Source organism: Palaemon carinicauda, chromosome 11 (assembly GCF_036898095.1).
Source record: "Palaemon carinicauda isolate YSFRI2023 chromosome 11, ASM3689809v2, whole genome shotgun sequence".
NCBI lineage: Eukaryota > Metazoa > Arthropoda > Malacostraca > Decapoda > Palaemonidae > Palaemon > Palaemon carinicauda.
In genome coordinates this window covers 130727967-130740466 of record NC_090735.1, presented here as the reverse complement: position 1 = coordinate 130740466, position 12500 = coordinate 130727967, and the positions used below count along the sequence as shown (strand labels likewise).

General features: G+C 34.7%; 1 protein-coding gene across 4 annotated transcripts in view; it reads right to left on the bottom strand.

The window, feature by feature from the left end:
- Positions 1-12500, bottom strand: part of LOC137650217 (neuron navigator 3-like) — a 1066036-nt gene that overhangs the window by 502533 nt on the left and 551003 nt on the right. Inside the window, exon 1 of one of the 4 annotated variants that reach the window (XM_068383445.1) lies at positions 1837-2009. The exons of the other annotated variants lie outside the window; for them this stretch is intronic. Coding sequence (XP_068239546.1) covers positions 1837-1926 — 90 coding nt within the window. The 5' untranslated portion in view covers positions 1927-2009. Of the gene's footprint in view, positions 1-1836; positions 2010-12500 lie in introns of those variants that run through there. 4 annotated transcript variants of the gene reach the window in all.

The following is a 12500-nucleotide window of genomic DNA, read 5'->3' as shown; positions in this document are numbered from 1 at the left end:
ATATATATATATATATATATATACACACACATATATATGCACACATATAAATATATATCTGAGACATTTGTCCAGCACTGGATTAGTCTGAAACTTTTGTCCTGCAGTGGACTAGTTTACGGCTGATGATGTTGATGATATACTGATATATATAAATATATATATATATATATATATATATATAGCCTATGCTAAGAGCCGTTGAAGACCTCTACAATAACAAATAACCCATTTAAAAATTAAACTGCAATTTTGAGTAATGAAACCTGATACTCATAAGAATTATAATAATGTGACATATAAGAAATGGCCAAATTATAGGAATTCACCTTTCTCCTTTATACTACTATGAAACATCTAGATTAAAATAGTGAAATCACTTTCACGCAATAATCCTTATCATTGTTACAGCATTTTAAAGAGACAGTAGAACATGCATTAACCTTACTATATTCGTCTACTGTGTTGGTGTTTAGCTACGGCAAGAATTAAAGATCAGATTTTGCTAGATAAAAACAAAATGATTTTCGAAAAGACCAATTGAAAAAATAAATAAAAAAGCATAAACAGAGTTCTCAAGCAATCTTAATGCAAGAGACTTCTTTCATCATAAATACTTAATCCTACATCGTCTCTCACACACAGGGTTTGAACTTTTAAGGTAATTCCTTTAGTTTAAGGTAATTTGCATGGTTTCAAGGTAATTTTTAAGGTAATTCTGATGTAATTTCGGTTTTACCAGCTTTAAATTTAAGGAAATTTTAACAGTTTTAAGGTAATCTAAGGTAAAAAGCAGCAGCATCTAAGGTAGTGGATACAGGCTCATATTTAAACACTGCTCAGACATGATGTTGATCATGAGAACTTGTATAAATATTGATATAATTCTTAATGTGCTTATGAACGCAATAACCTTCAAATCTGACCTGAGTAACTAACTTCAGATTCGTAATGCCAACAAAAATAGCGATTAAAATTCCGGTAGGTATTAATAATAAAAATAATTTCCCAAAAATAATAAAGAACAAGTATGCGGGTATCTCTCTCTCTCTCTCTCTCTCTCTCTCTCTCTCTCTCTCTATATATATATATATATACATATATATATATATATATATATATATACACACATATACATAGAGGAGGGAGAAAGTAGTTATAATCTTGTTAGATTGGTAACGTTTGCGTGCATATCTATCAAAATATTCAGTAGTAGTAGTAGTAATGCTAATAATAATAATAATCATCATCATTATTATTATTATCTTACAATTATTACTATCATCAGTATATCTTATTATAATAACAATAAGAGTAATTTCCCATTAAAGGTCGCTCATGAATAGCAGAGACAGTGACATTGCCATTGCCTTATCAAGCAGGACAATGCCCAAGAGACTAACCATATATACATTTGATCAGGTCCCAAGGCCCCTCTCCATCCAAGCTACAGCCAAGGAGGCCCAGGCAATGGCTGCTGATGACAGCAGATGTACCGGGGTGTATGTATGATAGCGGTCATCTGCATGTATTATTGTCTAACTTAGAATACGGCAGTGTAAGGGGGGTCGCAGAGGGGCGTTAGCAAACCCCCCCCCCCCCCCCCCCCCCGTTAGGTAAGTACAAGGCTTGTAGGTTAGATTGGGGGAAAAGTTTAGCTTAGTTGATGTCCCTTTTTAATCTACGCTTGAGGAACTGGCCGCTGACATACAAAGGCTCCGATATACCTATAGGCTCCCCCAAACCCCACCATCCCCAGCTCACAAGGATGGTGTGGTTGCAGGGACCAAAGAAACTAACGATTTTGAACAACAAACAACAGCACTTGTCTCTTACCTGTGTGATCGACTTCTGGTTTTTCGGCTGGTGTACTTTATGGAGGTCATCGGTCGATCCGTCCGACTGGGAAGCTTTGATACAAGCCATTTCAATCTTCTACGTACAAACAAACTTATCTAGTTCCCTTCAGAGATCATCAACATCTAACGAAGCCTTGTCCTTATTGCTCGCACAAGCTTCATGGGAATGTCAAGGTATACATTACTTCGTTTTCCGTATTATCAATTCGGTTCAGCATTTTGTAACATTATCAATAGTTAGAATAACTTTAGTTTTATCAAATCCATCCTTAAGTACAGTATAATCATCCAAGCTCGGGTTTTTCTAAATCTGTCCTTGTCGAAGTAAATTGAATTTAACAGCAAAGAGCATCAATGTGCCCCCAAAATGTTGTCAATGATTTTCAGAAACACTATAATTTCCGCAAAAGACTCCGATCTACCAACTCCTCCAGATTCCATCCTCGATCCAAAATCTCGCAGTGGATTGGTTCGGATTGAAGGTAAACTTGTAAGTTAATTTTCGCCAGGGGGGGTAGGGAGGTGTTTGCCGCAGGCGAATAAACAAAGGGCGCCGAGGTAAGGGGAGAGAGAGAAAATGTCGTCTCAAGTTGCCCTGTATTCCCCTTGTTTCTAAGACAGACCTTCAGGATGTCTGGAAATCTTCTTCCCCTCTGCTGAAGGTGATGACCTGAGGGGACAGACCAGACCAAGTTCGTCAGCTTCTTTGGGACGAGTCGGATTTCCTCCAATGAGTTTCTATCTCCTCTTGAGCTACGAGAGTATCAGTTTAATGAGATTTCTTCCTCTTTTTCCCTTTCCTTATGCATAAAAAAACTATTGTAAAACTATTATTTTTTTAAAGAATATATTTTAAATTTAATTCCATTCTCTACGTAACTCAATATAATTGATTTCATTTATGTTTTTAACACGGCAATTACATTCGACTTGAAAATTCACTCTTCGCAAGGTAGATATTCAATACAATGACCATCTAAATATTCATGCAATTTGAGTTACTTTGCACAAGCAAAATACACAATTGCTACACTTATTTTCTTTCAAACAAAAATATGCACTTCAATAAAACTTGATATTATATCAAGCTTCACAAGCACAGAGCACTAAAGATTTCCTGTTGACTACTTATTTTCATGGATAGCTTTAGTTATTCATACCTTAATTAAATCAAGGCAATGTATTCCTTAATTTGACTAGCAAGAGTATTTTTTTAAGTAACAGTATCGCTTCACACTAATAATTAATCCTCTTTGCAGCACCGGAATACTTCCTTCCGTGCCTCCCTCACCGACTCCTCGGGCATTTGGGAACATCACGTCCCTTCCTGACACACATACCCATACCACACTACCAACATTTCCTTTACAATTTTTGGATCTTCTTTGCGGGATGCCCACACCATCTTCCGGGGGGAAAACTGATCGTACGGCGAGAAGGTGCACACACGCAAATTTCGTTTGAATGGAATTTCCTTACTCATTTACCTCCCAAATTATAAATCCTTTGCAATATTTTAATGATAAAAATGCAAAACGAAATAATAATACCATTTTGCGATGGATAAGGTTAAAAATAAACGAAGCAAGTAGCGCGTACATCTGGCAAGCGACACGTGCGGTTTACCACCTCTTGGCAGCCAGATTCAAGTTGATGAGATATCAAAAGGATAATATTACCGTATATTTAACGAAATGCTTTGAGAAATGCAAGCATTAATTCATCATCAATTACTAAAATGACCATCATTAAGAGTTTATCCTTATCTACATGCTCTTTTGGATGACAGTACATCAATCAAGACATTTTCTTCTACCTTATGTGGCAGAGCAAAGCGTACACATACGCAGAGCCCCGTTATAACGAACACCAACTGTCTCGCCGTCTAAAATTACTACAGGGAAAAAGTTCTTACGCCAAGAACGGAGTCATTCATAATTGGAAACTAGCTAAAATGGAATAGAAATAACAACCTAAAGCACAGCAAGATGGTTGTTATCACAAAGGTCTCGAGTGAAGATGTACCAAAGAGGTTCTTCCCCTTCCTTACTTTTCCTGTCCCACAGTGGAGGGGAGCTCAGGTAACACATACCCTCCCCCCTTTTCATCCTCCCTCAACTGCGGTATGGTACGTTACACACCGTCCCTGTCCCCTCTGCTGAGAAATGGATGTCTAAGACAAGGAAGGTCGTAGATATGTGTAACAGGCACCTGGGGTGGATGGTTGTTGATACGAGGTAATGTAGGGATAAGAATAGAATATTGAAATGGAAGTTCGCTAAGCAGAAGTACATCAACTTTCAATTCGAATGGTGTAGATGGGAAAATGAGAATAATACTAAGATATATATAAACTTACATTCTAGAATCATTTTATTGTGTTAAGAAATATTACGAATATTTCTAAATCAAAAGAGGCTATCCGAAAGCGCTTGTTAAAATAAAGGAAAAAAAAAGAGAGAGAATACGCTTATTCTTCACACGATAAGAATAAAAATTGAAAGAAATTATAATTTCTTTTCTGGTAAAAGAAAATAAGTCCCACAAACATTTTCGAAATTATACATTAGGTAATAAAATAAAAATCTATTGATAGATGGTCATAATGTTAATCTACTCGATTATAGTATAAAAATTCTATTTCATATTGTTTTCCTCAGAAAATTTTTTCATTTTCCGTATGTTTTATATATATATAAACAATTGATACACCATTTCCATAAAATGTATGCTCTAGAACTAGAAATTTGCGTCAATAAGCGAAGGAGGAGATGATGATGATGATGATGATGAAAATAGTTCACTCATTAAGGATATACAAAAAATTCACGGTAATACATAAAACACATTTCATTGCTCCTCATCTGTTTAAAAAAAAAAAAAAAAAGGATAACAGCAAAACTTTCACACAAAATACCAAAATGCACCACATGAAAGAGAGAGAGAGAGAGAGAGAGAGAGAGAGAGAGAGAGAGATTAGTTTGCAGGACTGCTTCCGTCTGTGACGTCTTAGTGCTTCTTCACCTTTCCTCCCCAGAGACATTCTACATTCCTAATTTCCATCTGGTCGGCAAGTCGGGTTTATTCGCATGGTCCCCGCATAGAGAGAGAGAGAGAGAGAGAGAGAGAGAGAGAGAGAGAAAGCATTCTTCGTACACAAAAAGTTTATGCGATTATGTGCACATCCAGTATCGCCTTGGCCAGTAAATTTTAACTTTTATGCTAAAAAATCCCGCACACAAACACTCACACATACATACATACATACATAAGCACACACACACATATATACAGTATATATATATATATATATATACACACACACTTATGTACGTATATACACACTCACACACACACACACACACACATATATATATATATATATATACAGTATATATATATGTATGTATATATATGTATATATATTAATATATATATATATATATATATATATTACTATACATATACACCACAAATATGGAGTTTATATATATACATATATATATATATATATATAACTGTATACATATAAAACACAAATATGCAGTTATATATATATATATATATATAAATACACACACACACACACACACATATATATATATATATATATATTGTATATTTGTATCACCTTAAACTAGATTAATTACGACCATAAGACCATGGTAAGAAAATAAAAATGAAAATCTTATAAAAAAGATTGACACAACTTTACAGATTATCTTTATAACACGCATCATATGTTATATCATTAAGTAATCTTGAATGCACTGCTTTAACCAACTTAAAGAAACATTAAAATGGAAAAGGCCACATTTCGGCACAGCTGGATGAAGTGAACTTACGATGGCACTCTTAACCCTTTGAGCGCCATACCACGTAATTTTGCGTTGGCTCAAAACGCCTCCCCTTGACGCCGTATGACGTAATTTACATCAGGTAATTACCATTTTTTTCTATTTCTTTTATTGTTTGCGTATATGGAAAAATTGTAATATTGTGATGAATGAAAAGGAAATATAATCACCTATATGATAATAAATGTTGCAAAGTCAAGTCCTATTATTATTATTATTATTATTATTATTATTATTATTATTATTATTACAAGCTAGGCTATAACCATAGTTGAAAAGCAAGATGCTATAAGTCCAAGGGCTCCAACAGGGAAAAATGGCCCATTGAGGAAAGGAAACAAATAAACTACAAGAGAAATATAAACAACCAAAATAAAATATTCCAGGAACAATAACAACATTAAATTAGATTCTTCACATATAAACAATAAAAACCTAAAAAAAAAAAAAAAAAAAAAAAAAAAAAAAAGAAAAAAAAAAAAAAAAAAAAAAAAACATACAAAGAGAGAAGAAATAGCAGAACAGTATGCTCGAGTGTGCCCACCAGTTTTGGTGCTAACCTGGTTAATAAAATGTCAAAAAGGCGCCTGGGGCTTGGGGGTTAAATCATTTGGCGATAGGTTGGAGCGAATAGCGTTAATAGGCATCTAAAACTAGCCTAGCCAGTTATAATTGATCTCTACTGTAGTGAATATATAATTTTCCCCAATTCTCGAGTTTCTATTGAGCTTAGTGGCCACTCAATAACAATATCTAAAACTAGAGCTTACCACAACGTAGATGGAATAAATATACAACTTAACAACCAAAAAACAAAAAGCAAAATATATATTACAATATTCAAACAAAGCAAATCCAGTTGTTTATTATCAAGATAATTCAAATACGTTTGAAAAATATCACAAGATTGTCCACCAGAAATTAGCTAAATGAATATCACTCCCTAATCAATGGAAATAAGTTTCGCTGTACTGGTGATTCATTAAATTTAACAAATGTACTTAACACACCTTAAGAAAAATGAGAATTAAAACTTATAATGCAAGGATGTACGAGGTAAATAATGCATAATAATCAATAAAACGGAAACAGCAGTTTCTGATGTTGTATCTGTAACAACTCTGTTTTCACCTCTATAAATCTCATCAACAACATCAACAATAACAACAACAATAACAACAACAACAACAACAACAAATGCAGCCGTTTTTAGTGCACTGAAGAACAAATGCCTCAGACGCGTCCTTATTCTTGTCTGGGGTTTGGCTAGTTTTCCTCACCACGCTGGCCAGCTGCGGTTTGGTGATGGTGGGAGATATTTGTCTCATCGCTCACAGTAAACCAACCTACTATGGTTGGCCCTGACTAGTACAGCTTTGCTGATCATGGCGGTACACAAACCCTCTCACCACCTTAAGGTATCCCCACTCATAAATCTAATGAACTAAAAATAATAGTGATTTATGAGAAAACCTCCCAATGCTGACTGAATATGTATAAGAACAACTATTTTAAACGAATTCTATACAAATAGAAACAGAGTTGTTAATTTTCATGGCCCAATTACAGAAAAAACCACCGAGCATTCTCACTTAATTACACCACTTCATTACTACAACACAAAAGAATTGCGAATTGCGTAATTAATTGCGAACTGCGTAATTTCATCGTCACCCAACAAAGAATAATGTATATCGGTCATTAAATATGAACAGCCGCAATTACTCCAGTTTATATCTCGTAATGTAATTTGATGTAATACTATAACTAATCAAATTAAAGATAAAAACATATCCTTCTGAAGTTTTCACACAACTGCAATATGCGTATTTTCCCCTGAAGTGGTGTAGCCTATAATAAATATACACTTTTAAAAAAACCGCTGTTTTCATCCGTATTCCAGTACAATAAAGGCGACCGTAATTTTTACCCTACTCTGTTATTATCTTCTACGAGTTGGTGACCGTAATATCAATTCTTTTACGCAATATATCCGTTTTAAAACGGCAAAATGTATTCCACGATTTTACATTTTTTTACGGCAAATTTTTAAGTGTACAAAAACAATCATGGCGAGTGCATTCTTTAAATCAAATCCTTATTTGATTCATAGAATAAAACGAAACTTGAAAATAACATCAAACGAAATGCATTCGGGAGACTATAACGTTAAACCTCTATATTTTTTAAAATAAAAAAAAAATAAAAAATAAATCCCTTCCTCGTATCACGCATTGTTTTTCGTATTTTTGCGTGTTATCTTTTAAAACCCGCACCTTTGGAAACAGTAAAAAGGTCAAACAACTCGATGTTGTTTACTCTCCTCTCCTGCATAGCACAAAGAGCTACGGGATAAAAATGAATGTATTTTTCGAAATGGAATTGCCTGACGTGAACTGATGACCTTTTGGGAATTTCATTTGTTTACGATACTTGCAATCTTATGACTGTGGAGTTGCAATCTAATCCCGTAAGTAAACGCGGATACAGAATTCCTCGAAGTTAAAATCCCCCCAAACGAGAGAGAGAGAGAGAGAGAGAGAGAGAGAGAGAGAATCCCCAGTTAATGCAGACAATAATGTAACATTTAGTAGGCAAAATTAGCAACTTGAGAGAGAGAGAGAGAGAGAGAGAGAGAGAGAGAGAGAGAGAGAATCCCCAGTTTATGCTACAATACTGTAACATTTATGGTTGGCAAATATGAGCAACTAGAGAGAGAGAGAGAGAGAGAGAGAGAGAGAATCCCCAGTTTATGGTAACATCTATAGTTGGCAAAATTAGCAACTTGAGAGAGAGAGAGAGAGAGAGAGAGAGAGAGAGAGAGAATCCCCAGTTTATGCAGACAATACTGTAACATCTAGTTGTCAAAAGGAGCAACTTGAGAGAGAGAGAGAGAGAGAGAGAGAGAGAGAGAGAGTCCGTGGTTTATGCTAACAATGCTGTAACATTTATAGCTGGCTAAATGAGCAACGAGAGAGAGAGAGAGAGAGAGAGAGAGAGAGAGTAAAAGTTGGTACAAATTTGAGTAGGTGGGTGGTCTCCGGGAACTTATTGCTAGGTACCTTTTTTTTTCCTTTTTTTTTTTTAAATAACCATAGATTCACCTAAACTCATACCAGACCTCGGCCAAAATTTCATGATCATCCACTGCGTGTTGTAAAGTGAGTGAAATTTCTCCCAGATACGCACAAACGAAGTTACGCACACAAGCGTACCCGTATCTTGCATGCGTATGTAAACATACCTCCCATGAAGAAGAGGGACCAATATGCTGTGTGTTGATCTTACAGTTTTTATAGTTTACAGTTTATATATGAAATATCTATCTCAATTTTGTTACAGTTATCAAAACATTCTATTTCAATTGTGCATTGCTTCTCTTGTAGTTTATTTACTTTTTTCTCATTGTGTTATTTTTCCCTGTTGGAACCGTTGGGCTTATAACATCCTGCTTTTCCAACTAGGGTTGCAGCTTAGCTAGTAATAATAACAACAATAATAATATGTCAGTGGAGGATTTATACTTTTATTTTTTCGGGCAAAAATACTTCCAAAGAATATTATGAATAATGTAAAGAATAAGCGAAAATGAAAGATGGAAATTTAAAAAGTAGAGTATTAATAAATCACAGGTCTCAAATGAATGTTTGTAAATGTTCAAAGTGATACAATAATCCATATCCATTATATTATATTCCCAAGTGTAGGTATTGGACATCTGGTTTTTAAAAGCATAAAAAAATCGGATGACGGGAGTTTCAATATTAAAAATTTTTAATACACATAAACATACAATATATATATATATATATATATATATATAATAATAATCTTTAATTCACCAAGAGCCATATATACTGTAGATTTACAAAAGCGGTACAGAGTTGTTACACTCATTCAGTAAAAAAATAATGCAATAATAATAAAAACTAAATTTAAGACCTACAGATTTATATATATATATATATATATATATATAATATATATCCAAATAAGCCATATATATTTTGATATATTAATGTCTGGATTCTCTTAACGACCTCGGGATCAGAGCCCCAGGCGAAATCTCACAAAGACAAGAGCTTGGCTCCGGCCGGGAATCGAACCCTGGTCGGCAAGCTTATATAGACAGTGACTAACCCATTCGGCCACGAAGGAGGCCGGAGCCAAGCTCTTGTCTTTGTGAGATTTCGCCTGGGGCTCTGATCCCGAGGTCGTTAAGAGAATCCAGACATTAATATATCAAAATATATATGGCTTATTTGAATATGAAAAACACGTAAAAATGTGCAAAATTTATCATATATATATATATATATATATTATATAATATATATATATATATATATAGAGAGAGAGAGAGAGAGAGAGAGAGAGAGAGAGAGAGCGATTCCCCAGTTCATGCTGACAATACTGTAACATCCAGTTGGCGAAATGAGCAACTTGAGAGAGAGAGAGAGAGAGAGAGAGAGAGAGAGAAATCCTTTTCACACAAACCTAAGCAATAACAGGAAAAAAAAGTTTCTTTCGATGTCAGATTCTCTTGACGCACCAACATAAAAAAAAAGTAAGACCAACAACGTAGAGACTCTGTCGCTACTCATTAAAGTAACAGGAAACGTCAATGAGTTCTTTGGGGACATATTTTTGCTATTGTTATTTCCGCTAAGTTGTTATTTTCGTAAACACACATGTGCCTTAGCAGCGTAAGATGGGAAGCCGACGCCAGACATTGGGGAAAATTTATGCATTCACACCACGCGTCGTCTCCAGCCTAAATTTAGGGAGATGAAAGTTTAATACCGACTGATTTTTTTTTTTGCACAGCTAGTCTTTATGATTCACTTTCCTTCCGCCTTATCGAGAGAGAGAGAGAGAGAGAGAGAGAGAGAGAGAGAGAGTCGCCAGTTTATACTGACATAAACTGATGGTTTGGGCGAGCTTATAGTTCTACCTACTGAGTCATCAGCAGCCATTGCCTGGCCCTCCATTGTCGTAACTTGGGTAGTGAGGCGGCTTGAGCGGCGCTGATCATATGTATATAATATCAGTCTCTATGGCACTGTTATGCTTGCTAGGGTAATGGCACTGGCCATTGCCTCTGCCATTCATGAGCGACCTTTAAAACCTTTAAAATGAGTTGGTGAAAATGTCCGTCATCCTAGATCTATCGTATCAGGTGTCCCAAAGGGTCGTGTTCTGGAATCCCTACTGTTTTATATCTTTATAAAATCTAAGATTATTTATGTACGCAGATTATGGATTACTTTCACGTCTTTACTAGCGCCATGATTATTGAAATACGCAATTTATGCTATAGTTTCAAATTCACTAATGACTCTACTCTTTATGTAAGCAATGGATGTTACTTTCTTTATCCTAATATCTTTGGTCAGAGTAAGTGGCTGTAAGGTCAGTAACGTTTAATTCTGACTCTCCATCAAAACAAAGACTTATTGATTAGCCATTCTGTATGTTTTCCAATGCCATGATGGGCTGTACGCAGTGACATTAATAATGTCAACAGAACTGGTTGGTCCACACAGAAATAAATATCATTGACAAAATAACATAATAAATTTATAATATAATATAAACTAGATAAAGTGGTATCAATACGTATCCTTTTAAGGTCAATCATATTGTTAATCTTTCCTTAAGAAACCATTTATATCTTTCAACATGAATGAATCGATTTCATTCAAACTACCAGGAGTTGGAAGAGACAAAGAATTCAAAGGAGGAACATGAGCAAATGCAAATAAACAGACAGACAGAAATAAGACATACTCCTCTCCCTCAGCAAAAGGTCAGGTAATAAAAAGACGTCAAACATTTCACGTCAATTTATTTCTGGAATATCTTATCGTTCTCTCATTCATACTTTGTTATTTCGAAAGAAGTTTATTTTCCCAAGGAAGCCGTTGGTAATATTAGTGCTACTTTCGTAGCTACGTTTACATCATCGTGCATAATGGAACTACTTACTAATCTTCGAATAGCCAAACTATAAATTAAGCGCAATAAGCTTTCACGTTTAATACAAGAAGGGAATTTCCTTCCTGCAAGAAGTGGGTTCGGATGAAAGCTAGAAATTAAACGCTTCTTTGATGAAACATTATTAAAAGCTCATGCTTCAGCTGCCCCTATAATAATCTACAATCCTGAATACATGCTGATGCGAAAGACAGTCGTAGCCAGAGCCACAAAAAGCGTGAAAGGAAATGGCTGATGAAGCAAAACGAGTTCATGTGTAACACTATTCACGCCTTTCCATTAACAAAAAAAAAAAAAAAAAAAAAAAAAAAAAAAGGAGTACAGACGGATATTAAAAAGAACAATGCTTTAATAAGAAGCAGTTTACTTGATATTTTCCTGCGGATGTCAAAAAATATTTTTTTTTTGCTGTCAACTAAACACTTTAAATAATTAGATTTGTTTTAATTCCTGTTTGAATTCACTGTTTAATTCTTAATTGCCATTCTTTTGATATACCCCGAAAGAACTTCCATTGAGTTTTTCGTTTGATATACTCCAAAGAACTTCAAATGAGTTTCTAATTCAATTAATCTAAATTCCAGGGGTCCCTTATTATTATTATTATTATTATTATTATTATTATTATTATTATAAGTAGTAGTAGTAGTAGTAGTAGTAGTAGTAGTAGTAGTAGTAGTAGTAGTAGTAGTAGTAGTAGTAGTAGTAGTATCATTACTGGGTAAGCTACAACCATAGTTGGAAAAGCAGGATGCTATGTACCCAAAGGGCTCCAACAGGGAAAATA